Source organism: Sorex fumeus, unplaced genomic scaffold (genome assembly GCF_029834395.1).
Source record: "Sorex fumeus unplaced genomic scaffold, SorFum_2.1 ptg000013l, whole genome shotgun sequence".
NCBI classification, from domain to species: Eukaryota; Metazoa; Chordata; class Mammalia; order Eulipotyphla; family Soricidae; genus Sorex; species Sorex fumeus.
The window spans coordinates 6,026,405-6,054,268 of NW_026606070.1; the positions used below are offsets into that span (position 1 = coordinate 6,026,405).

General features: G+C 42.2%; 2 protein-coding genes across 2 annotated transcripts in view; one reads left to right on the forward strand and one right to left on the reverse strand.

The window, feature by feature from the left end:
- The window catches only part of LIN54 (lin-54 DREAM MuvB core complex component), a 56,309-nt gene extending 53,227 nt beyond the window's left edge, over positions 1 to 3,082 (forward strand). Inside the window, exon 13 of the mRNA XM_056111241.1 lies at positions 647 to 3,082. Coding sequence (XP_055967216.1) covers positions 647 to 848 — 202 coding nt within the window. The 3' untranslated portion in view covers positions 849 to 3,082. The remainder of the gene's footprint in view (positions 1 to 646) is intronic.
- On the reverse strand, positions 867 to 27,864 carry THAP9 (THAP domain containing 9). Its single transcript, XM_056111144.1, has 5 exons — positions 27,737 to 27,864; positions 22,563 to 22,758; positions 20,874 to 21,177; positions 19,120 to 19,270; positions 867 to 1,125 (listed from the first exon to the last, which is right to left on the reverse strand). The coding sequence occupies exons 1-5, from the start codon at positions 27,814 to 27,816 to the stop codon at positions 867 to 869; spliced, it is 990 nt and encodes a 329-aa protein (XP_055967119.1). The 5' UTR covers positions 27,817 to 27,864.

Below are 27,864 nucleotides of genomic sequence, written 5' to 3' on the forward strand. Positions count from 1 at the left end.
TGGGGCTGGAGCAAGAGTACGGCAGGTACTCTTGCCTTGCACGAGTCTGACCAGGGTTCCAACTCCAGCATCCCAGGTGGTCTCCTGAGCCTGTCAGGAGTGACTCCTCCGGCTCAGAGCCAGGGAGAAGCCCTGAGCACCACCAGGTGTGGCCCAACAACCTAAAAAAAAAAATAAAGATGATGAATGTAGAAATTAACCAGACAACTTTTTCAAGACTTGTATTTTAGGGGCTGGAGTGATAGTAAGCAGGCAGGGCGTTTGCCTTGCACACGGCTGTCTAAGGTTTGGGGCCCAGCATTCTATATGGTCCCCCAAGCACCGTCAGGAGTTATTCTTGAGTACAGAGCCAGGAATAACCTCTGTGCATTGCTGGGTGTGACCCAAAAAGTCTCCCCCCCAAAAGAAAAAGACATGTATTCTATGTAGATGGGTACATAGTCTGAAAAATATTTTAAAATATGCACAGCAATAAAAGTCTAACTTTTAAAGCTCTCTAGGCCGTGCGTATAGTCATGGCGCCAGTTATAGATAAGGTTGGTGCGCTGGGGAACCACGACAATGTCACATGCCCAGATGAGGGAATGTCACCCACCATTGTTCAGCAGCACCACTGTCTCTTTCTCTCTCTCAACCCCCACTCCAGATTGCCATTCACGTTCGTGACCAAGGAAGTCGCCGAGGCCACCTGCAACTGCCTCCTTGCCCAGGCCGAGCAGGCAGACAAGAAGGGCAAATCGAAAGCAGCAGCTGAGCGGATGATCATTGAGGAATTTGGCCGGTGTTTGATGAGCGTCATCAGCTCTGCGGGAAAAGCCAAAAGTGGCCCTTGTGCCATGAATTGCTGACTCTTGCACAGAACACTGTTAGGTGGAGCGAAGGCGGCACAGACATCTGGTAGATGGAGCCTGCAGAGGAGTTTTGGCGGCACAGACAACTGATGGATGGAGTGGAAACCACAAGTGAAGGGGCACAGACAGCTGGAGATGGAGCCCACGGGAGTGAAGGTGGCACTGCAGACTGCTGCAGGGAGCCCACAGGAGTGAAGGTGCAGGGGCGCTGGATCTGCCGGGGAATAGCTTAGCAGTTACTGCGTTGTTATTCCATCCTGTGAGACCTGAAATGCTAATACAGAGAGAGAAGAAATTTTAAATGTGGAAAGAGTCCATTTAAAGTCTTAGATCTGCTGACGCCCCTTCTAAATTGAAATGTGTGTGTGTGTATTGTAGATTTTTAATTTGCTCGGGTTTCTTAAGAACTAGATGTCCTACCTTTCTGATTCTATTGACAAAGAACATTTATAAATTACTATAATATAATTTATCATGTATGGTGTTGTATGACTTTGTTCCAGTAGAAAAAGTCAAGGAAGCATTGGTAATATTCATTGGTACATAACCTAGAATTTAAGCAGATAGAAAATCTACATAAATACTTGGAAAACATCCTCAAATGATAATTTGTGTTTCAAAAAATACTCTTTTAAGAAAAATCAACTTTTATGGGTCAGCTCTGGAATAATACTGCTTTGTCACTTTGGGAACGTCAGGAGGGGATATAATATATGGGGACACTTCAAATTTTAAAAAAATATTTTGTTCTTTTTTAAAAAAAGTTTATCAAAGAAAATAATTCTCAAAGGATGATCAATGTGTTTATATAATGATGGTCTAAAACGATCTGGGATATTTTAATTTTTCATGGAGTTGGTTTATATTTGAAATGATAATAAATTGTCAAGTGATTACTAGGTACTATTAAAAGAAGGGGTACATATGTGTAGAAGTAAATTGTTACCATGTAATCATACAGAAACTTAACGTCATTATCAGGTCTACAGTTGGCTTGACTGAAGAAATAATACTGAGGCTCTAAGAGATGAAATTTGGGAAGGATTTTTCATCTGTACAAGCAGGTCTTTATAGATTTTTTATCTAAGAGATTTCAAACCAGTGTGTAACTTATGATTTTTTGAAATGGGCCTTCTAGCAAAGCTTTCAGAATTGCCTTGGGATTGATTTCTTTTTATAAGGGAAGTTTAATATGGCATTTTTTTGCCAGAGATTTAAATAGTAAGTGGAACGTATGAGTGTTTTCATATAGTTACTAAAATAACCTAAATCACTTTCAGTAATTCAAAAGCTTTATGAATTTAAAAGAGCCCATTATACCAGGACTCTGGGTTTTGTGACAAAGGAAAAAAAACCATGTTGGAATTCAGGCATTTTGTTAAGTACCTTAATCCTCAGTAATTATTAGTATATGATTATCTCATTTCCTACAAGGAATTTATAGTTGTATGTATTGTGTGTATATATGTTCATATGAACATGCAAGATTTAGGCGATAGAAATGAAGTATCCAAAAGAGGATTCCGTTATCATTAAAGTATCTTCCTTTGAAATTTGGATTTTTAAAACTATTGTGCAGTAACTTTAAATGTAGATAGTGCAGACATTCTTAGCATCTCACTCTAGTGTGTTTAAAATTTGTATAAATGTAAATTAGTGTAAGAGGATAAAATAATATCTAATCAAGTTATTTTTCAAAAGATTACAGTACCTTTTTGGTCTGAACCTAAACTGTTCATTTTGTACATATTCTGTGTTTAATTCTAATTGCACCTTTGTGATGTGTATTTATATATACAGTGTGCAGAAAATGTTTGTGAATTTGGATTACAATTGTAGATTATGTATGATGGCACTGCTTGAGAATGTTTTGTTTGTAAAAATTTGAAGGTGCGATCAAATGCTACTAGTTTTTCTGATTTTCAAGAAGCTCTCTGAAGTATTGAGCCTTTTCCTTTCTGTGTTAAAACTTCTAACATGTTTTTGTGTTTAGGCATTTGCATCAAGTTGCTGAACAAGATTAATATCCACATTAATTCACCAATTCAAAAGACTTTTTTGGGGGGGGGGCTGGGTATCTAATTTTTTAGCTCTATTTACATCCCAAAGTAGAAAGATTAAATTTATATTTACAAGAGCTATTCAGAGAAAACACTTTTCTATATTGTAAAATCAGGACAGCAAAGTAAATCATACAGAAAATAAACATTTATACTATTCTGTAAAAAAAAGGTTTGCATTTTTCTTTAAAACTACTATTTTTAATCATTCAACATGCAAGAAACCTTTTAAATATCTTAAGAAAATCTAAAATTCCTTTTGAAAGCACACATCTCAGGATATCATTTTGCCAGCTACCATTAACATATAAATTGCTTTGAAATGAAAATATTTGTCTTCTCATTTTCCACGGTTTCTTTTAAAGGCAGAGACTCGATCAACTTGTTTCTGTTAAAATTTGATGTTCTTGGGATAAGCACCTTTCTTAGTTTCTTCTTTTGTCAATAAATCAAAGCAAACTCTAGATTTTATTTCTGGACTCTGAGAAACAGAACCTCAATTTGACAGCTAATAAGACAGAGCAGTGACTTTGGGGGAGAGACTTTTGGGGTCTTTAGCATCCCCATTCTTTATATGGACAACTGATATTTTCTCAGTCTTATGTAAGCGATGAATAAAAATACTTTTAGAAAAAATTTCTACTTTTATTGTTTTGTAACCCGATTGGCTAAGAAAAGGAATACTTGTTATAGAAATGCAGCTTAAGACCAGATGGTATTGCATTCCTTAAGCATTTTATAAGGTAAAATGGGCCAGAACCTAAAGGTGAAGCAACTAGAAACTTTCACTATTGGTGTTGGACTAAATTTTCTATCGTGCAAGTTACTTAGAATGTCCCCTTACCTCCACCCCACCCCTGGTCCTGAGTTCCTCTTAGGCTCCCCTTTTCATAGGGTGGAAGGGTGGGGGTCACACCCAGTAGTGCCCAGGAGTTCCCCTGGCTGTGCTAGGGTACTGTATGCAGTGCCGGGGATTGAACTTGAGGGTGGGGGTGGGGGCAAGCACCTTTATTAGTTTATTATGGCAAGCACCATTGTTCATTCCTTCTCTCAGATTCTTGAAGGTACTTTTTATCATTAGCACATAGATCAGATCTGTGCTTTTGATCCAAGTGATTTTATTTATTTTTGGGTTTTGGCCTGTCCCTGCTGTGTTTACTCCTAGCTCGACGCTCTGGGATCACTCCTGGCGGTACTAGGATTGGCTGGGAGAGGGCGGGGAGGGGTTGGTAGCAAGGGACATATGGGATACCAGGGATCAAACCCAGGTTAGGCTGTACTGTCTCTTTTGCCTCAATCCAAATGATTTTATAAGATGGTTTCTTTTATAAAAACTTATTAATTTATTTTGGGTTTCGAGCCATTTATTGTTTTGTTTTCGGGCCACACCTGGCAGTGCTCAGGGATTACTCTTGACTCTGTGCTCAGGAATCTCCTGGTGTGGTTGGGGGACCATATGGGATGCTGGGAATTGAACCCGGGCCTGTCACATGCAAAGCAAGTGATCTATCAACTATACTATCACTCTGGTACCCTATGATTTTTTTTATTTAATGTGAAAAATTTACCCCCCTCCTTTTTTGGGGGGGGGGCACACCTGGCTGTGCTCAGCGTTTATTTCTGGCTCTGCACTCAGGAATGACTCTTGGCGTGCTCAGGGGTCCATATGGGATGCTGGGAACCAAACCCAGGTCAGCGATGTGCAAGGTAAGCGCCCTACCTGCTGTATTCTCTCTCCAAAATGTAAGGACCAGGGAGGTAGTGAAAAGGGCTGGAGAGCATCCTTTGCATGCAGGGGCCCCAAATTCAGTCCCTGGTACTGAATACAATCCCTGAGCACCATGCCACGAGTAGTCCCAGAGCTCAAATGAAAAAAACCCATATATTTATATCCTGTAAAGTAACTGATAGAAGCTAAGAAAGTTTTAGGTTTTACTTTAAAAAGTGTATATTTAAGATAATGGCTATTATAATGTCACAGATCTTAATGTTATTATACTAACAAATGAAATTGTGCAAGACATAAAAATGAGTACAATACAACTAAGTTGAGTTTGGTTTTTGTTTGTTTTGGGGCCACACCCATCAGTGCTCATGGGTTACTTCTGGCTCTGCTCTCAGGAATACTCCTGGCAGGCTTGGGGGACCATTAGGGATGCCAGAGATTAAACCTGGGTCAGCCACACGCAAAGCCCACTGTACGAAACTGAATTTATCCTAGTAATAAAAGGTTGGCGGTAATTTTTCTTTTAATGTAATTTTGGGCTGGAGAGATAGTACAGCAGATAAGGTGCTTGCCTTGCATGCTGTTGGCCCTGCACCCCAAATGGACCCAGGGCACTACCAAATATCACTCCTGAGCATAGACCCGGACATAGCCACTGGGTACTGGCAGCTGTGGTCTAAAAATTGTTTTAAATGTAAGGGCCAGAGAGATAGCTCAATGCAGTATTCCTGGATTCACTTCCTAGTACTATTTGGTTTCCTGAGCACTGTTAGTGTTGTCTCCCCGCAAAAATAATAAAAATGACTTCAGGGATTCAGAAGGTAACTTGGTTGCATAAATCCCCCAGGTCAGTGTGAGGTTGAGTTTAAATCCTGCATGCACCAAGGTGGTTCTGACAGCCTCAGCAGGGGAAGTAATTTACTCTCTCAATGTACATACAGAGGAAGACCAAATGATTACATACAAGGTTGTGGAAATAATGACCATCGAACAGACTAAGGTGAGGGCAAATGTAGAACAGATGCGTTGTCAGTATAAAGCAAGATTTGATTCCCCCACACCCACAAAATGAAAGGGTGAATATTACAGTAACTTTTTTTTGTTTTTTTTTTTCTTTCTACAGTAACTTTTTTAAATGGAAAAACTGCCTGACAAAATGCAAATTTCAAAATTCAAAAACTCATTTATGATTAAAAGAAAGAAAACCTTAGCGATCTAGGAATACAAGGAATCTTCAAGGTGTAGCTAACAGCAACTTAGGTGAACAACAACAACAAAAAATAGGTGAACATTATTTCCCTCCAGGGTTGGGATCTGTTCAACACTGTTGAAAGTCAATGAAGCAAAATAAATGATAATGAAAACAAAAATGTCAGAGGACACTGAGAAACTACTAGAACCTAGGAAAGACAGAATGCACAATTCTATTGCTATGTACAACAGAAACAATTATACAATGCACACTTAGAAACTAAAGTGTTAAACTTTGAAAACAGAAATATTGAGAACCCTGATAAAGTCAGTGACCTAGAATACATAAAAGGATATGCCGTGTTACGGATTGGAAGATCCAATTTTCCAAATTGATCAGGAGACTTAACATAACTCTAGTAAAAAAGCTCAGAAGGAATTTCTGTAGAAAAGTTAATAAGCCTGTTATACATTTTTTTAATGGTTAGGTACAACTAGAATAGTCAAAGAGTTTTGAAATAAGATGGAGGTCTCCTCTGACTTCAAGACTCCACAGAGGCTCGCTCTTCTGGCCTGCGTTTTCCTCTAACATGGATCTCAGTTGTCTCTGTCTCTATGCTTGACTATTTCTACTCTGGAGAAGCCTGTGTTCTCTTGATCATGTAGTTCTTCCTTCTTTCCCTCACGTCTTTCTAAACAAATTTCAATTAAAAAGTTTACCTTAAGAAAAAGAAAAAACAACATAGGCTAATTAAGAGTGTGGTATGCAACAGAATAGAACCCAGAACAGATCCTGTACTTTGAACAGGCTCTCAAAGTTAATTCAATAGTGAAAGAATAGTCTTATTTTACAAGTCTATTAATCATAGTCTTACCTAACAATGGTGCTGGGTTATCCCTCTGAACTTCAACTCATACCACATCAAAGTTAACTTAAAATGGATCATAACCTAAATGCAAAACCTACAGCTACATAGTATGTCAGAATATAAGGAAACTCTATGACTTTTAAGTTAGGCAAAGATTTCTTAGATACGAAGCTAAATATTATGATTCTAAAAGAAAAAGACCTTAAAAATGGATTTGCAGTAGGTGCAGTGGATAGATAGTACAGTGGGTAGGGCGCTACCCGGTTTGCTCCCGACCTGTGTTTGATCCCTGGCACTCCATTTGCCCCCGAAACCTCCAGGAGTGATACCTGAGCACTGCCAACTGTGGTCCCCAAACAAAACAAAAAGAACTTTTCTTAAAAAAAAAAAAAGGAAAGAATGAACTTACTGGGACAGGAGAAATAGTACAGTGGATAGGGTGCCTTCTTTGCACGAGGCTGACCCAAGGTCAGTCCCTGACATCCTACATGGCAGCCCAATGCTCTCCAGCATTGATCCACCAGCAGACCCAGGCGTTCAGCTCTACACACTGCCAGCTCTGGCTCCAAAACCAAACCAAAACAAGACAAGAACTTAGCATCAGCAACATCTGCTGTTCAAAATTAAGGGACCGGAAAGATAGTAAAAGTGGGAGGGAGCTTGTCTTTCATGTAGCCAAGCTGGGTTTGATTCCCCAGCACCCTATCCCCACCAGGAGTAAGTCCTGAGCACCACTGGCTGCAGCCTAAAATATTCGGAAAACTCATATGAGAATACATCCTTACAGAAATATGTAACTAATGCTCATTAAGGAAACAACCAGCTTTCCAAAACAAGACTTGGGCAAACATTTCACCTAAAATTATGTCGATAGAAAGTAGGCCTAATGATGGGACCAGTGTGATAGCACAGCCGGTAAGACACTTGCCTTGCAGTCAATCTGGGTTCGATCCCTGAGTAATTGTAGGAGTAATTCCTAAGTATAGAGGCAGGAGTAACTGAGAATCACTAGGTGTGAACCCAAAACAAGAACAGAAAGCAGACCTAATGAAAGATGCTTAAATCATGCCATTAGGGAAAGAAAATGAGAGCCAAGGTGAAACATAACTGCACATATAGTGGAGTGAAATGGTTTTGGATTTTTTTTTTTTTTTTTTTTTTTTTTGCTTTTTGGGTCACACCCAGCAATGCTTAGTGGTTACTCCTGGCTTTGCACTCAGGAATTACTCCTGGTGGTGCTTGGGGGACCCTATGGGATGCCGGGGATTGAACCCGGGTCGGCTGCATGCAAGGCAAACGCCCTACCCGCTGCGCTATTGCTCCAGCCCCTGGATTAGATTTTTAAAAGTCCCAACAATACCAAGGAATATGGTGTGGCATACAAAGTGGCACAACAAAAATAGCTTGGTAGTTTGTTGTAAAGTAAAACATATACTATACATTTGGCCCACTATATGGATACAGATTTTAATTAGCAGATGAATGTTTAAGTGTTTTGACTGGTTAGTGGTTATAATGCAGCTGTGAAATTTGTGTGTATGCTTTTGTATGAGCATTGAAAATTTCTCTCAGGTAAATGCTTATCAGGAGAATTGCTGAGTCTATGTTAATTCTGCGTTTAAACTTTTGAAGAACTGTCAGGCTGTTCTCTGAAGTGTCTCCATATTTTAATTATCATATTGTGGGACCAAGGATGAAGGTAGTTTAGTGGTAGGGCATTTACCTTGCATGTGTGAGGCCCTGAGTTTGATTCTTGGCACCGCAAAGTTGAATAGAATTAACGTTTGAAGGTTTCAATTTCTCCACTTTTTTTTTTTTTTTTTTGGTCAATATTAAGTCTTTTAACTATAGCCATCCTAGTGGGTTTGAAGTGATCTTTTTTTTTTTGGTTACTATGATTTGCATTTTTCTGGATAGCTGATATTGAGCATATAGGCAATCTGTATACTTTAAGTGTCTACCTGTATTACCTACATATGAAAAAGTCTGGTTTATGAAGCTGGAGAGATAGTACAGCAAGGAAGGTGTTTGCTTGCACACACTAATTCAGGTAGGTTCCCAGCAACCTACATAGCCAGGAGTGATCCCTGAGTGCAGAGGCAGGAGTAAGCCCTGAGCACTATCCAGTGTGGCCCAAAAGGCAACAAAACAAAAAACAAACAGGGTCATTTATCCATTTATTAGTTACAGGAGTTCTTTGTACATTCTAGATATAAGTCCTAAATCATTTATATGAATGAGTTGCAATTTTTTCTTTCTGTGGGTGATTTTCTACTGTCTTGATGGTACTCTTTGAAGCCTGTTTCTAATTTTGTTCAAAAACAATTTTCTTGGTGTCCTGTCTAAGAAACTGCCTAATCTAAGGCTCAAAGATTGTTTTCTTCTAAGTTTGTAATTTTTCTTTCATGTAGGTCTTTGATGCATTTTGAACTTTTGCATGTGGATGGATATCCAACTCTTTCAGCACTTTTTGTTGGAGAGTAAAACATGTTTCTGAAATACCTATTTTCTAAGAGGGGGAACAGAAGGATAAAGTTGGGTGAAAGATAGTACAGCAGGTAAGGCACATGCCTTGCGTACTTTTGACTTGGGTTCAATGCCTGGCACTATGTTTGGTCCCCCGAGTCTTACCAAGAGTAAGCCCTGTGCACAGCTAAATGTAACCCCCAAAACACAAAGGATAAAGTTGCTGAGTGAAATTACAAACAAGATACCTTAGTTAAGTCTAAATAAATAATTTATTTAAATTTCACTGTAAAATATAGCATAGCAAGTAAATCTGCTATTAGAGCTGGAACTTTCAGTAGAGTAACCTACTGTGGTAAACACAACGAAGAAAATACCATTTGATATTTATCGAATTTATCCAGCACTTAAATAATGCAAAACATTCAGTTCTTAAGATGTATATTCTTGTATTAACAGTAAAGAACATTCGGCACAGATGTGAACCTGGCTTAATGACGACAACCGGGTACAATATTTGGAGATTTAGGGCTGGGGAATGTTCAAAGGGCTGGAAATTATGCTCTGCACGCAACAGTCCTGAGTTCAGGTTCACTCCCTCACACCACAAAGACCCCCCAAACATCACTGGGGGCAATCACCAAGTACCACTACTGGGTGTGGGCCCTAAACCAAAACCCAATCCAACCCAACCCAACCCAAACCTTGAGTTTATATAAGCAATAAGATGGTGATTTGCTAACAAACTTAATTAAGATTTACCTTGGTACATCTTATTAAAACTCAGTCTTTTACCAAAACAAACAAACAAACACCTCCCAAAATCCAAAATATTCAGATGTCTCGGCAACTGCTCTTGTGCAAAATGGAGTGCAACTCCTGGTATTGTCAAAATTTTGTTTGAGGTAGAACAGATTTTTAAAGTAGTATCTAAGAGATATTTCAATAAATAAAAATCAACTTTTACCTACTCATTCATCTTGCAATTTTCAGTTTACATGTTAAAACTCAGTAGTCACTTATTGGTAAGCATAGATGTTTTAAATTCTACTTTTATATTCACACAGGTGAACGTGTTTTTCTTTAATCCATCAACATATTCCTATTTTTGGAAGCACCTGTATGCTTTTCTGTTTATCAAGAATGTTAACAAGTATCCTTAGTATTTTTCTTCTTCAGATTATTTAAGCTCTGAAATTTCTGAAAAATCCATTATATGATAAAGATTCTTCTTAACCATTATCTCAATATATTAATAATGGTTAAGATTCTTCTTAACCATTATCTCAATATATTAATCAGGTGCCTTCAAATTCTTTTATTGTTCAACAAGGAAAATGTGTTTCATTATTTGTCTCCCTTAAACATGAGCAGACTTCAAAAGTTAAAATAAAGGCTTCTCATTTTCTTTCTTTCTTGTTTTGGGTCACATCTGGTGATGCACAGGGGTTACTCCTGGCTCTGCATTCAGGAATTACTCCTGGCAGTGCTCAGAGGACCATATGGGATGCTGGGAATTGAACCTGGGTCGGCCGCGTACAAGGCAAATGCCCTATCTGCTGTGCTATTGCTCTAGCCTCCAAGGCTTCTCATTTTCTGTACAGTAACAAGTACAATGGGCTCTTCCAATAGGAGACAATTATCCACTCTATTATTCAAAAGTAGTCACTCAAAGTTCAGGATAGTAGATCGTGAAGATTATATTACCTATATTCTCCACAGACTACACCCCTCTGCTAGGAACCACAGAAAGCATAAGCACTTCTATTTTAGGGTCCTCTGGCAAAGGAATTTTTTGTTATTTGATATTTAAGCCTAATTTTTCAAATCCCATCTTAATTTTCTAAGGCAAGTGAAAATCATATTTCAGATTTTTTAAGTATTTCGTCAGTTTTTTTAAAGACTGGTAAAGCAAAGCTCAGGGGAGATAGCCTGTTTGTGAAAGATGCTTTCAGGAATTTTGGTTGTCATTACTTCTTTTGCTTTTAAAGTAAATTCAATAAACTGCAAGTATATCCAGCTATATATATAAAGTTCAGGCTTGTAGTAATTAAATCCAAAGATAGCACCACTTGCTCCTAGACTTACTGCTTTCTACATTTTGGGTAACTCTGAAATGCAAACTATACCCAAATTATGAGCAGATGTTCTTTTGTTGGCAGTGGTTATTTTTGTGATGTAACAAATACAGTAACAAGTCTCATAGTGTTACTGGGCCCGCTTGAGCAAATCAATGAACAACGGGAGGACAGTGACAGTTCTTTTGTTGGTGGTGGTTTTTTTGTGATGTACATAATTATTCTTTTAGGTCGGAAGTGTAAACCTGTCTGTTGTGCAAAATGGCCATTTTATTAAATAAAAAATAGTCAGCCGAGTTGACCAATTATTTCTAATAAAAATTTTGGTGTTTTAAGGTCCCCTAAGTGGGTACCCATCATTATTTAGGAAATGCTTGAACTTAGTGGTATTAGAAAAATGAACATGCATAATCCCGTAAAGATGACCAGTGTTTCCTTGACCAAGTTTTCATTTCATTTCTTCCTGATGACTGTTTTAAAGGGCACTGAGCAACATCTTTAGTCCTGAGCTTTAAGAAACAGCTGATGATATCCTTCAGTAACTTTACAAAATGGTTGGTGACACATACTTCTCCATCAAAAAGATGGTCATCTAGCTCTACAAAGAGAGACGTGTGCCCACAAAGTTCTTGTAGTACTTCCTGTTGAAGGTATAATTTCCTCTGTTGAGGAAGCAGTTCATATACTGCCATGCCTGAATGGGTTCTGAAAACTCGCTCACAGGTATTTACAACGTGATAAAGACTTTCTGAGGGCAGATGTAAACCATTTATCTTTTTAACACACAACAGTGACCCGATCTTAGAGGCTTTGAGATCTGTTGCGTACAGCGCACTTAGGCAGTCTTCACAGGGTAGATCGGTGGACAGCTGATCTGCAATACAGCCTGCACAAGAAGTGAGCTTGCGCCTCTGATCGGTCAGGTCTAGCAGTGCCTCACTGAGTGAACAATTAGACCAGTTGAGGCAAACATTCTTTCTATGAACAAGAGTCTTTAAAGCACTGCCACCATACTGACGCTGAACTGTCCAAAGGGCCAAATCTGTCCTCTGGGCGATTGAAATGTCAAGGATGCTGACTTCACTAAGAAAAGCTTCATGTGGTGATCTGAATCTGGGCTCCAAGTCATGGTAAGCCTTCTGGAATGCCATACAGGTAGGGTTGGAACTGATCAGTAATACCTGTCTGAGCATCTTCAGAAATAATTCCAGATGATCTTGACTAAATTTGTAAGTCAGAAGATATGGAAAAGGTATAACCTTTGGGAAAACATAATTGTGGTAGAGCCATTTCAAACTCTCAGCATTAAGTAAAAATCCCAGGAATCCGAGTTTTCGTTTACTTTTAATTATTTGGTTATTGCTAGTGTCGGATAATGTAACAAAAATAGTCTTGGCTTCACTGAGTACATGATTAATTTTACTAAAAGTTTCAGGCAACAGAGGTCCTTTGAGTCCCTTCCCATAACAGTTTCTACTATTAAATATGTCAAACAAATTGTTAATCAAGCGTAAGAAATGGATGGTGCCGATACAGTTCTGGAACGGAGGCAGACCCAATGAGAGCAGATATTCTAACGCACTGGCCACGCTCTCACTGAATAGCTGGGCAGCACAATTCATTTTGAGTACATGGTTCTTCAGGTTTGCCAGCTTTCCTGGGATCTTTTCCATATCTGATAATTCCTTTTCCTCTAGAGCTACCAACTCCACAAGGTCCTGCCAATGTGCCGTGCCGTATATGAACTGAATGCTTTGGAAATCCTGAAATGTGTTGCGTATTAACCTCAGCAAGTGGCAGGAATCAAAGAAATAGGCAATCTGTTGAGAAGAGGATGAAGGATGCTGAAATGTGCACTTCATATTGTCTTCACTGATGTGGATCCCCAACACTTTGGCCATCTGCACACTGTGGCCTGTGGCATCTGAGGTCACGGCCACAACTGTGATCCCTATGTCACTCAATTTTCCAATCGTCAGACGGAGCAGCTGGGCCTGCAAACAGCCAGATTCCCTGTTTACAAAAAAGTAACCCAGAGGTGTTCTCCAGTGACCAGCAATCCCCACTGCCATTAATAAGATAGTTTCAGAGGCCAGTGGCATTTCATCGGCATCCAGCCCGCCAAGACCAAAGTCCATGAACCCTTGCAAACGGTGGTCACTGGGGTCCCACTGAAGCTGCTGCTTCAGAGAGACACCTTTAATTATCAGTGAACAGTACTGATAGTTTTGGTCTCCACTCTCTACTCGTTGCTGCAGAAAAGAAAAAATGCTGCTGTTGAAACCTGGACTGGGTTTGCATTTGGAGAGCCATCTAGAAAATATAAAACATGAACACACTATAACTAAAATGAAGAAACCAAAGGAGATCTTAAAAGATACTTAAAGAAGCATAAACTTTTTGAAGAAATGAAGCAAGTGCATATGGTCAAATTCTACAGACATTTTCAATAATATATGCATATGCTCACCTTATCAAATACAGAATCTTAGAATACAAGTAGTATTTTTAGATGCAGACTACAAAATTTTTATTTACTAAAAAAAAAATTACATATCACCTGGCCAGTTTGTGCTAAGGGATGTGTGTGTAAATTCAGAGCACAACCCAGTTTTGCCTGTGAATTTATTAAAGTAAGAAAATGATTGAAGGGGAAGAAACTGAGAACTTGTGATACACTGAGCTTGTTGTGTAGATCTGGAAACTGCACCAAGGGAGCACCTAGGCCACTTAGCTCAGAACAAGCTCTTACTGGTGAACAAATGTGAAGGTCCCTTTTCGAGAGACCTGTGAACATTAGTTAAGCCTCTTTCCATGGCCTCAAAATATTCCCCACAGGTCTGCCACCCCCTGCCAGGCCCATACTATGTTTCAGGAATTTTTTCCCGCCTTCCCACGCTGCTCATTATCCTCTCCTGTTACAGGGGTTGCCTGTAGAATCCATGACACTCAGAGCTCATTTAATTCTTTCTAGTTTGTCATGGATTATAAAAGCAAACCAACAAGATTAATAATTCTGCAAAATAAAAACCTAAACGAAAATTAAGTAGAGGTCTACTTCTGTAACATGTCTTCTATGAGGGTGTCTGATTTGGTCACATGCTGGGTTGCTAGGTTTATTTTGGGATAGCCAAACTCTATTTAATCAACAATTTCAGGGTTGTGGTTTCTAAGTGTTTTGCTACAGGGTTGGAGAGAGGTGAATGTGCTGAGAGTCCCCAGCACCACAGTCTCGAGTACTACTGGTGGTGGCCTGAAAACCACAGGTATGGCCCTGAAACCAACCATTCAATCAAGCAAAAATGGCCAAGTATTTTGCTGTAACCTAGAAGTTCCATAAACAGAATTTATGTAGTAATATGCCATAAAGACATATACACCTACACATATCTATGATATACATATACACACAAATTCATAATTTAATGCCACTTATGACCTATTAAGTTGCTTTCAAGTTGTATCAGTATATCTGAAAAGTTACAAGGTGAAAAAGACCTTTGATTAAGTAGTTTATAATCTACAGAAAAGATATAGTGGTAGAGTATGTGCCTTGCTTGTGTAAGGTCTGGATTCAATCCCTGGTATGCACACGGGCGTGGACCCCCTTGCCTCCCCATGATCATAGCATCAATTTTTGGTGTTGGTGGTGGGGAACCTCCACCAACAGTGTTCCAGGGACCCAGGAGCTACTCTCAGCAGTATAATGCGTGGCCACACAAACATACAGAGGGGCTGGACCGACAGTACAGAGGGTAGGCGCTTGCCTTGTAAGCAGCCAACCTGGACTGAACCCCCGGCATGCCATATGGTCCCCTGAGCACTGCCAGGAGCGATTCCTGTGTGCAGTGCCAGCAGTAACCCCCTGAGCACTGTTGATGTGGCCCCCAAACCAACCAATCAACCAAGGAAAAAAAAGGCGCCCCCAAAAACAAATCCATAAGATATTTATAACTCCTGGTGGTGTTCGGGTCACTGTTCAATACTGGGCATCCAACCCAGGGCTCCAGCTCTAGTCCAAGATTTAACTTTCATTGGCAGGACTTGAGGGGTTTGGGGCACACCTGGTGGTGCTAAGGGATTACTCCTAGCTCTGTGCTCATGAGACCGTATGTGGCACCAAGGACCCAACAATGGTTAGATGGGTAGAGTTCAAGGCAAGCATGATAACCCCTGTGTTATATTTCTCCAGCTCCCGAGATACTATTATTTTTTAAAGTCTGGTAAATTTAGAGGCAAGGGAGATGGCTCAAAGGCAGGAAAGTGTATGTCTTCATGCCATAGTTCCAGGTTCTATCCCTGGTACCACATATTCTCCCCCTGACTGTACTGAGCTGAGAATAATCCCTAGACATCACAGAATCTGACCCTAAAAACAAATCAACCTAAATTTAAAGGTGTGATTTGGAACTGTGAGATGATTTAGTTAGGAGCTGATGTTAAAGGACAGAAAATAAAGAAGCCAAGATATGAGGCCCCAGGTCCAATTTCAGAGACTCACTACCTCTCCCTCCACTCCTTCCTTCACCAAAAGGGGGGCAGGATTAAAGAAAACTGAGGAAATAAAAAGAAAATTTGGAGAAGCAAAAGATATATATGGGACATCTCACATAGAGTCAAAAGTCTAAAAACCAGTTAAGGTGATTTTGGTCTTGTTTTCTCTTTTTGATTTGCTTTTGGGGCCATACTTGGCAGTGCTCTGAGGTTGTTCCTGGCTCTGTACTCATGAAATCACTCCTGGCGGTGTTCAGGGAACCCTATGGGATGCTGGGTTTGAACCCGGGTCAATCGCATGCAAGGCAAGCATCTTACTAACTCTACTTTTCCTCTAGTTCCCAAACCAGTTAAGGTTTTAAACTCTTACAGACAAGAAGGCATGACTAAAAAGGTGTCGGAGAAGGAACACACATCATATCTATAAAAACTTTCTTGTTTACCCTTTAGTGCCACCTGAAATCCCGTGAAGATGGCTTATAGTTATATTTAAAAGGCTTTTTATTGTTTTTGGGAGAAAAATAGAAGTGCTCAGGTGCTCCTGGCTCTGTACTCAGGGATCATTCCTGGTGGGCTTGGGGGGCAATATGGGATTCTGGGGATTGAACTCAGTTGTTTGCGTGCAAGGCAAATGCCAGGCTCTGCTACACTATATCTCCAGTTCTCAAAAAGGTTTCTTGAACAGGCTGGGGCTTGGATTCAGTGGTAAAGTGCATGATTCGAATCTGGGAAGCCACTGATTCAATCCTATCTCCAAATAAATGTTTCTTAAAAGCAGACACTTATAAGTCACTGTATAGAAGGAAACAAATAAGGCATATATGCAGAAATGTTTATTTCCATATATAAAATGGCAGAACATCCCAAATGGAATGATGCTATAATTTTATCTTAATTTTTGGTCATACCCCCAGTGGTATTCTGGGACTCTCCCTGGTGGCACTCAGGGAACCAAATGTGGTGCCAACTACTACGGTATGGCTGCCAAGTGCCTTACCAGGAGGTAAGGCACTTACTATCTCTCTGGCCCTGGCAATTTTGATTTATTTTATTTTTGCAGTGCCAGGGATCAAAACCAGGACTCATGCAGACAAGGCATGTATTTTAGTATGGAGTCACTAGGAATGCTAGGGGTCCTCCCCCAAAACACTAAACACACAAAAAGATTAAAATACAATTTTTCTCATGTTAAGTGTTCATATAAAATAGGGAAACAACTTTCCTTCCCTTTATCTCACTCTACATTTTTTCATTAACATTAATAGTACATGTGAAAGAAACATCTTTTAAAAATGGAAAGAACTGGAGAGATAGTACAGCTGATTATGGTTCTGTGAGGACCAGCAGAGGTCAGTCCTGAGCACAGTGCCAGGGAATGCCCCTGAGCACTGCTGAGTGTATTACACCCCCCCCCAAATAAGTAAAATAAAAATAAAACCAGGTGATACAGTGTAGAGTCAGCGCCCAAAGCTAATGTCTCACAACTGAAACTGGTATGTAAGAGGGCAGAACCACAGGGCCCAGAAGGAGCTGCATCTCAGAGAGGCCAGTAAATCACAGCAAAATGAAGGTCTTTGGTCTGCAGGAGGCTTAGCAGCAAGGAAGTGACTGGGATAGGCTGAACTGCACCCCTCAAACAGGTATACGTGAGTCTTAACCTCCAGGAGCTCTGAAGGTGACCTGATTTGGATAAGGTCTTTACATAGGTAATAAACGTTAAAAGAGGGGCTGGAGAGATGAGAGAACTTGTGGTCAACTTTGATCTCCAGTGTTCTATAGGTCCCTCCAAGCATTTCTGGGAGTGGCCCTTGAGCACAGACCCAGGAATACTTCAGGGTGTGGCCCAGCTAGTTGTCCATTCCCAGCTGAAATGATAAAGTTAAAAGAGGCCATTAGGGTGTATCCTAATCTGACATGGACGCATCCTCATAAAAAGAGAAATCTTTCCACAGAAATACATGGACTTATATACAAGAAAGGAACAGTGAGAAACACAGGGAGAACATTTACCTACAAGCCCCAAGAGGCATGGAACAGCCCTTTCCCTCCCAGACCTCACTTGGAAGGAACTGCTCACACCTTCATAGAGGCCTCTGCCCACAGGATGGGAAGATGATAAACTACCAGTAAGTCCAACACATACATGAGTCTGTATTTTTTTTTCCCGGTTTTTGGGTCATACCCAGAGATGCACAGGGGTTACTTTTGGCTCATACACACAGGAATTACTCCTGGCGGTGCTCGGGACACCATATGGGATGTTGAGACACGAACCCGGGTCGGCCGCGTGCAAGGCAAACGCCTTACCTGCTGTGCTATTGCTCCAGCCCCAAACATGAGCCTGTAAAACCAGCCTTGCTTTATTTCAAGAGAATTACATCACAGTACTTTGAATACTTTACCAAAAACATATTTTTCTAAACTGGGTCCTTAGTAGTATAGTGGATACGGCATTTGCCTTGCATGTGCCTGACTGAGTCCCTTCCATCCCATATGGTCCTCTGAGTACCACCAAGAATGATTCTTGAGCACACAGCCATGAGTAACCCCTGAGCATTACCAGGTGTGGCCCCAAAACAAAAACTAATAATAAAAACCAGGTCCCTGGATGACATTAGCATCTACTACAGTGCTTCTGGATACTACAGAGCTTATGAGGCAAAGTGCCGTCTGCCTCAAATCACTGGCATCAATCTCAAACTGTTCTGGATTTGGTAGCAGAGTCAGGTATAAGAACTACTGGGTACATATGTAAAAGTTATGAAAGACTGTGCTAGTGGTCAACACATCCTTAGTAGGCTCCATGGCCCTGAAGACCACTGGGTCAGAGCGCCTGGCTGCACCCTACTGGGAGCAGCCCTTTAACAAACAGAGAAGCAGAAAGTGAGGCTGGAAGGCAGTCTAGGAATCAGCCCGGTCTCATGTTCACATGGCTGCTGGACACTGCTGGTCATACAACCCTGGAGTTCCCTGTGCACTAAGACACAGTCCCCTGGGCCCTGCAGTATCTGAGCATCCTCACTCCCTCAAGTGAGGGTAGGCTGCTGGCCTGGTCAGACACGATTCACTGGATAGTCCTCCGACCCCTCAAACACCGCAACAAAGGATTGAGCCCCCACACCCAACAAAGTTAACTGAAATGTATTTGAAATTCCAGTATTTCAAGATTCAATTTCATCAACCCAATTACATCTCCATCATGTTAAAATAAAGAATTTCATTAGGCTCAACGTCACTGAGTATGTGTGTGTATTATCACTGCTGTAATATGCAAGTGCCATCAAGAAGTTTATAAAAAGAAAAAAATGATGAATAGCCTTAATGTATAAAAATGAAGTAAATGAACAAAATATTTGCCTAACATCTGAAAAAGCATTCACTTACGTTCTGAGGATAGAAGAATGAGGCAGTTTAAGAATCTTTCTCACGTAATCATAGACTTTGCTACTACACAAGTAGAGTGTACACGCGAACTGTTTCATTTCTGTAGAGTACTCAGCAATCTCTCTCCAGTTATATAATTCCCACTTAAAATCTGTTAAAAAGAAATGAATTTACTCACTAGGATGAAAAATGTGTAGTTAACAGTTTCAAGTACAGATCAGAGCATTTGGGTATAAAACTGTACCTGGGCATCAATAGACCAAAAAACAAACAAACAAAAAAAACCCACAAAAACAACCCCCCCCCAATATGAACCACATATTAATTAAGTTAGTCCAGAGTTAATTTCAGACCTCTGGATCAATTTACTGTGGATGATTCACTAAAAAGAGAGAGAGAGAGAAAAAAAATGGTTTCAACTTAAATTACTATTTTATTATTTACTGGTAGTCAGAATGGAGATTTTTCAGAGGAAGAGGAAATAAAAGGAAATAACAGTGCAAAAAATCTTTGGATTGTGAAAACATTTACTTATTTTTGTTCCCTAGTTACCGTTTATCTAAGAGTGAAAATCAAACACATGAAACATTTCTGGGGGCTCAAGATAGCACAGGGACTAATGTGCTTGCCTTGCACACAGGCCAGCTGTCCTAGGTACTGTTTGTGGTCTCCCTGGGGGAACCCCTGAGCACAGAGCCAGGTGTGACCCCACTTCCCAAAGAAACATTTCTAGGAAAAGATGCTAACGAGAATGAACAGATAATCTAGCCTATCACTGAGAAAAAAAAAATTCCCATCTTTGGCAGGGACCACAACTTATGATCTCTAATAACCTCTTAGAAAAAACACACGAGGGGCTGGAGTGATAGCACAGCGGGTAGGGTGTTTGCCTTGCACACGTCCGACCCGGGTTTGATTCCTAGCATCCCATATGGTCCCCTGAGCACTGCCAGGAGTGATTCCTGAGTGCAGAGCCAGGAGTAACCCCGGAGTATCACCAGGTGTAATTAAACAAACAAACAAAAAAAACCCCACGAAATAGCCTCTCCTCCTTTAGAAAGACCCATACATTTCTAGTAATAATAGGACATGCTTCAGTTTTTTTCTTGTGATGTACTCAGGGATGTTCAGTGGTTGCTCCTGACTTTGCACTCAGGAATCACTCCTGGAATTGCTCAGGTGACCATATGGGGTGCCAGAAATTGAATCTGGGTCGGCCACATTAAAGGCAAACATCTTACCCACTATACTATATCTCTGCCCTACGGAGTACATGTTTCATGTGCAGGAGGCCCAAGTTTCATGCACATCACTTCTAGGTCACTGAAGCACTAGTCAAAATAAAACAAAACAAAAAACGATAAAAAAGGGGTAAAACCATATGACTTCATCTCTGGGTAATAGGGTTATTTATTATATTTTATCATTCATACACTTGCTTACTTTTCCTGTAATAGCCATTGAATTGTATTCTTTAAAAAAGGTTCTTTTTGACCTGAGGGCCATACTCGGCAGTGCTTGGGTTCCACTCCTGGCTCTGTGCTCAAGGTACCGTGGAGGCCACCGCCATGCTAACTAAGCACATGTCAAGCTCACTGAACTATCTCCCTGGCCTTTGTATTCTGGATTGTGGAACTAAGGCTTCATTTCTTTGCAAAAAGAGTATTTCCACAGGCAAAACAAGAATAGATACTTAAAGACAGTTCAGAAATAATAGCTGTTTTGTGACTATCACAGATCTCTGGGTAATATACCTGAAAACTGTGCACGGAGCAGAAACTCTGTTTCTTCAGAAAGTAGTTTCTCTTCTACAAGGGCGTCAATTAATTTTAAGTCCTTTCTCTTCTTGATCAGTGTACAGTTTTCTACAGAAACGAGCCTCTTTTGGGGTACCTGGAGCATCTGCTGCACCTCAGCCAGCTTCTCTATGCCGGTTGTCAGAGGTGTCCTTAAACTGTAGTTATGGTCCTCAGCGGCGGTCTCGAGAGAACTGTCAGGAAGCGGCTCCTTCAGGACCTTCTGTTTTGCTTTACCTTTAAGGGGTGTACCTTGAAGAACCTATGGCAGAAATACACAAAGGCTATTTTGGAAATGCCCCTATAGAAGTCATCTATAAAAATACCCTGGAGAGAATGCTATGGGCTGGAGCACATGTGTCCAGATGGGAGCCCCAGGTTTGGTCCTGGCATTGATCCTCAGCAGTTTCCAGAGCACTGCCAGGTATGGCAAAACCCAAAACCAGCAAATGCAAAGCACCCACCTGCCATTGTGGAGACTTAGAAAAGAAAAGGCCATACTCTGGCATTTTGTTTCTGGGGTCTCCTAAGTGATGCTTAGGAGATCTGCGGCTCCACCAATAATTCCTGGTCAACTGGCCTGGAGATTTGGTGCAAGGGCCAGAAGGTGCAATGTTGTGGTCCTTTAGGGGTATATCTAGCAGTGCTAGCATCCTCCAGGGCTATACTCAGTGGTGCTGAACCACGTGGTGCCGGGGGACTATGTGGTGCCAGGAATCAAACCTATGACGATTTGTACTATCTCCCAGCCCCATAATCCAAGTTTTAATCTTATTATTTATTTACTTAATTATTGGACCATGTGCAAAGGTGATCAGGGGTCCACCCAGACTGGGACTAGACCCAGGGCTTCTACATGCCCACTGAGTTCTCAACCCCTGCCAATCTCTATTTCCAAATGTATTATCTACAGCTTCTTCAACTTTGTCCAAATGAGACACCCCTTTCACCCAAGAAATGTAACAGAGGTGAGAACTACCAGAAGCATACTGGATTCGTCATGCAGTTGACTATGAGTTCATTTATGGTAGCTGTGTGTTCAGAAATCTTATACTGTTGCCAAATTTATCATTACCCCCCACATTCAATCACCCAGTTTAAGAAATAAGGGTTTGAGGCCAGAGCAATAGTACTGTGGGTAAGGTGTTCGATCCTCAGTATCCCAAATGGTCCCTGAGCACCTGAGTGCAGAGCCAGGGTTAACTCATTGAGCATCACCAGGTGTGGCCCACCCCCCCCAAGAAAGAAGTGAGGGTTTATATGACAATGTAAGCACACACACACAAACAGAAACAATAACTTGTTCTGACAGTTGATGAAACAAAAAACAAGAAAAATGGGCATTACCGAGTTGGTAAGCCTTTGGCTTTTGAGCACAAAATTAAAATCACTAGGCAGCGGGGGAAAAGGGGAAAGAAGCAGCTGAATAGAAAGTGACAAAAGTTTGGTGACAGAGAGTCTAGGGAACTGTGGCCGTAAAGTATAGTATTCTTATACAATGAAACCATCAAAGTTATCACTACTGGATTCATGCTGCCTAAAATGCAATTTAAAAAACATTTCTTTGAACTCTAGCCAGAACACAAGCTACTGTGAGTGTTCAAGGCCTTGTAAAATTGGCTTCTGTTTTCACCTAGATGTAAGTACCTTGTACAGAGAAACAGAAGGCACGGCTCCTTTTTTCAATTTTCTTCTTAGGCCATAGGATTCAAAGTCACTTTCTTGAAAATGTTTGGAACACAATATAGCACCTGGGCCTGGGATCCAAATCTTCTTACTCCTGGGGTCCACACGATTCACGGCCCTGATCCATTTTGAGCGTTGTAACGTATCAGTTGGAAACCTAGCAATCATATTACATTTTGATTAACAACAAAATTATTAGATAGAATTATCAAGTAACTGAAGTTTAGCTTCTGTAATCTGATTTCACTTGTTAGCTGACATTTTAGTCCATTACATGAGTGATGTCATGTTTCCACTCACATGAAACCAATTCTGATACTAAATAGTCCACAACAGTCTTCAGGGCCTTCTGTAGCACCTGAGCTAATTTGTCTTTTCCCTTTCTGTGATTTCAAGCCAGATCCATAATTCTTTGGTACCCCCTCCACAGGACGGAACCTAATTCTTTTCGCCTTGAATGTGGTCTGACTTTAGTGACTTGCTCCCAAGAATTATCATAAAAGTTCCCAATCCTCCCTGTTTTCCCTATGGAATGGCTTATTCTGAGGGAAGTTTCTCGCATTTCAGAAGCAGTTCATGGAGAGATCCATCTGGCAAGAAACTGAGGCCCAAGCCAAGTCTTGTGAATGAAATTCTTGAAAGTATCTTACAGTTTTTTTTTTTTTTTTGGCCATGCTGAGTGATGCTCAGGGCTTACTCCTGGCTCTGTGCTCAGGGATCTCTCCTGGGTCAGTCATATGCAAGTTAAGTGCCCTACTTGCTATACTATTGCTCTGGCCCCTCAAAGTTTCTTGACTAACATTCTGACAATATTCCATAGGCCGTTTGTCTTATACATGGCCGACCTGGCTGACCCATGTTCGATTCCTCCGCCCCTCTTGGAGAGCCCGGCAAGCTACCTGTGATGGATTCGATATGCCAAACACAGTAACAAGTCTCAGAGTGGAGATGTTACTGGGCCCGCTCAAGCAAATTGATGAACAATGGGAGGACAGTATTTTTTGTTTAGAGGGCAGGGTGGCACAGCAGTGGCACATCCAGAGATTTTCAGGGTTTATTCCTGGCTCTGTGCTCATAAGAGTCCCCTGGTGGTATGTGGGGGACCATATTCGGTGCCAAGGACAAATCTGGGGCTGGTAGCTTACCTCCTTTATTATCTCTCCAGCCCTTGACTACAATCTTAAGAGATATTTGGTAATGCTAAGCCATTGCCGAAATCTGACCTCTAATAATGGAGCTAATATTAGCTTCTTAGCTTCTAGAAGGAGCTAATAAATGTTTCCTCTGAATTTTCAGATTAATACTCAACACTAAAAAAAAGTGGAGGGGTTGGAGCAATAGTACAGTGGGTAGGGTATTTGCCTTGCACGCAGCCGACCCGGGTTCGATTCCCAGAACCCCATATGGTCCCAAGCACCGCTGGAAGTAATTCCTGAGTGCAAAGCCAGGAGTAGGGGGCTGGAGCGATAGCACAGTGGGTAGGGCGTTTGCCTTGCACGTGGCCAACTCGGGTTCGATTCTCAGCATCCCATATGGTCCCCTGAGCACCGCCAGGGATAATTCCTGAGTGCAGAGCCAGGAGTAACCCCTGTGCATTGCCAGGTGTGACCCAAAAAAAAGGCCAAAAAAAAAAAAAAAAAAAGCCAGGAGTAACCCCCATGCATCGCTGGGTGTGATGCAAAAAGAAACAAAAAAAAGGAGCTATCTAGCTTCTAACATGATGACGCAGTGTCATTTGGGATGTCTGAATAGCCCCCAAGAGGTGTCCTTGCTTCTAGCCACCCCTGGGTGTCTTCGGGAGGCACTGAAAGGTGAAAGTGTTGGTACTAGGACATGGGTGACAGCTCAGCACTGCCCAAGGCCTGGTGGTGGCTTCCAGTCCCCACCACTTGCTGCTATAGCTTGTAATGGACATTTTCCTTTCTTTCTTGTTTGTTTTTGGGCAATGCTGGAGGTTATTCCTGGCTCTGCACTCAGGAATTACTCTAAGCGGTGCTTGGGGGACCATATGGGGTACTGAGGATCAAATTAGCGCCAGCTCTGTGCAAAGCATTCATCCTACCTATTGTACTATCTTTCCAGCCACTGTAATGCACAATTTCATTTGCACAATCTATGGACATAGAGACTCACATGCCCTCACCCCCACCAAAAAAAAAATAAATAAATAAATAAAAAAGAAAGAAACCAGAGAGATCATATAGGTGGTGAGGCAGTTTAGGTCCCAGGCACTGTCTGTGTCCCCAGAACGACCAGGAGTCACTCCTGAGCACACAATCAGGAGCAACCTAAGAGCACCATAGTTTAAGAAAGATTCAGAGGGACCAGGGAAACAGTTCAGCAGGTTGGAAAGATGTATGTGTGAAACTGTCATTTGCAGCATTATAACTCACAGCAAGTCGGTAAAAAAGAAATACATGCAGCATTATGGGTCATTAGAATTACATTTTCTCCAGGCAGGGTTTTAGGTTACTCGCTGACTCCAAATATTTATTTTGTTACTAACCTATAATTTAACCTAAAATATGTTAATTAGAATGTAAATTATAAATTGTTATATACTTTCTGGACTATTTTGAAGTATGAATTAATTTTAATTTGTTCCACCCAAAGAATTATTTACTACTAGTTCAGAGTTTGTCATTCTTATAAATGTTAATCCCAGGAGCCACAGAGACAATGCAGGGGTTAGGGTGCCTGCCTTGTGTGCTGCTGACCCAAATGTAATCCCCAGCACAAAAGGTCCGGACAACCTGGCTAGAAGTGGTCCCTGAGCACTGCAAGGTGTGGTCCCAATACAAAACAAAAAGACTTACAAATGCCCCCGTGGATTTAGCAAGATAATTCAGTGATTCTTATTCTATTTCATGAAAGCAGGGTTAAAAGGTCTCAGGATACAGTAATTAAAAGGTTAACAAGACTTTGAGAGAAACACAGGCTCCCTTTGGTTATCAATGGAAGAAGGGGCAAGCAGCAAACAACCCTCAGGGCGTCATCTCCTCAAATCTAAGCAGTGTGAGCAAGCTCAGTGGCTTTAGGCAAGTGCTTAACCTCTCTCACCCCCAAGAAAAAGATATAATGGTAGTTTAAAATGGAGGCATCAGCCCCATTTAAAACAATTGCATACTGAAACAATTGCATACTGTTATAATTCTAAACTTAACTTTTTTTTCCAGCGATGCACAGGTGTTACTCCTGGAGGTGCTCAGGGGACCATATGGGATGCTGGGAATTGAACCCGAGTTGGCTGCATGCAAGGCAAATGCCTTACCCGCTGTGCCATCACTCCAGCCCCTCTAAACTTAACTTTTACCATTTTAATTGTAATAGTGTGTGGGGGGTGCCTGTCATAGAACACCAGCACTGTATTGGTAACAAAACTACCACTGAGCATCCCTGTCCCTTATCACAACAAAATTTTCTCCAAGAGAGAGCTCAAAGGACTGGAGTGGAACTTTGCATGTGGGAAGCCCCAGGCAGGATCCCTGTCACGGCAAGGTTCCCAGGGCATGCTGGGTCCCAAGCATTCCAGTCCCCTTTGGAGCAATGCAGGGTGCAGCCCAACAACTGATAGCACAACTCCAAGGTGTGCTTTTCACTTCTCTACACAATTATCTGCATGTTTCTTGTTTTTCCATGCTACTCCTAGTTCCCATCCCCAGGAAACCCATCTAGGAAAAAAAAAAATTCAAGGTCAGATTCAAATACAAGTTCTTCTCCACTATGCCCCCTCCCCAACTTCTAATAAAGGTACTGTCCATGTTTTAAATCTACGTCAAATTATCTAACAAGTTAACGGTTAACCTTTTGAAGTATACTCCTGGGGGTAAGGTGGTTGCCCACATTGGATGTGCTCAGATCACTCCTAGCCGGGGTGGGGAAACCATGTGTGGTGCCGGGGATCGAACCCGGGTCGCCGGGGGCAGGGCTGTACTGTAGCTAGGTTAGGATCCATGCCAGCCACTGCGACTTCCCATCAGTTTGTACCACAGATGCAAAAGGCCCTTCGGTGGCATGCACGGCCGGATCCTGCGGGTATATGACGATTTGTTTTGTCTTGCTTTGGGGGCCACACGCTCAGGGATTAGTCCTGGCTCTGCACTCAGCAATCACTTCTGGGGGCTGGAGTGATAGCACAGCGGGTAGGGCGTTTGCCTTGCACGTGGCCGACCCGGGTTCGATTCCCAGCATCCCATTGGGTTCCCTGAGCAGCACCAGGGGTAATTCCTGAGCGCAGGGCCAGGAGTAACCCCTGTGCATTGCCGGGTGTGACCCAAAAAGCAAAAAAAAAAAAAAAAAAAAAAAAAAAAAGAATCACTTCTGGCGATACTCAGTAGGACCATATGGGATGCTGGGGACTCGGACCGGGTCACCGGCAAGGCCAGCGCCTTCCCAGCTGTGCAAAGGCTCCACAGCCCCACGTGATTTCTAGAACTATTGAACAACCGCTCAGTGACTGGCGGCGCCCGGGAACGCCAACCCGCACACGAGCTCCCGAGCAAGCCTTGGGGTAGCACCCTAAGGAAGGGCAGCGCGAGCCTTCCAGATCTTTCCACCTGGCCCTCCCTCCTCCCCCTCCTCCTCGCTGTCCAGGTGCAGAGCGACGACTCCTGAGAGGTCGCCGGAAACGCTTTCCCAGCAACTGCGGCTGGGCCGGCAGACTAGAGGAGAGAGGGAAAGGGAGAGGGAGACAGAGGGAGAGAAAGAGGGAAAGGGAGCGGGGGAGAGAAAGGACAGAGAGAGGACGGGGGAGGGGGAGACAGAGAGAGACAGACAGACAGACAGAGTGCCGCCCGTCAGCTTGAGGGAGAAAGTCTGAGGGAAGAGACTGAGGGGAGAGTCTGAAAGGAAAATCTGAGGGGAGAGACTGAGGGGACGATCTGAGGAGAGACTGAGAGACTGAGGTGAGAGTCTGAGGGGAGAGACTGAGGGAAGATTGATTCTGAGGGGGCCGGGACTGAGAGGCGCGTCTGAGGACAGCGTCTCTCCACGCGGAGCGACGCCCCCTCCCGTCCTTCTCCCTCCCCCCCCTTCACTTCACGCTACGCACGTCACGGCGACGGCGACACGCGGCGAGCGACCCCGCCCCACCGTGGCCCGGTGCCGGGGGGCTCGCGGGAGTTGCTCTCACGCACTGGTGGAAGGAGAGGCCGCGCTCCCGGCTCAGCACGGTGTCCCGCGTGCTGCAGCCCACCGCCGAGCAGCTCCGGGTCATCTTGTGGCTCCACGGGACCGGGTCCCCCTTCCGCGAGGCGATGGTGGC

Bases quoted from the DNA above. Each gene is read 5' to 3' on its own strand.
- THAP9 (XM_056111144.1), bottom strand. From the start codon at position 27,816: ATGACCCGGAGCTGCTCGGCGGTGGGCTGCAGCACGCGGGACACCGTG. The intron at 22,759-27,736 runs GTGCGTGAGAGC...TATGATTGCTAG, and splicing joins CGCGGCCTCTCCTTCCACCA to GTTTCCAACTGATACGTTAC. The intron at 19,271-20,873 runs GTATATTACCCA...TCTTTTTAACAG, and splicing joins GCTCCGTGCACAGTTTTCAG to ATTTTAAGTGGGAATTATAT.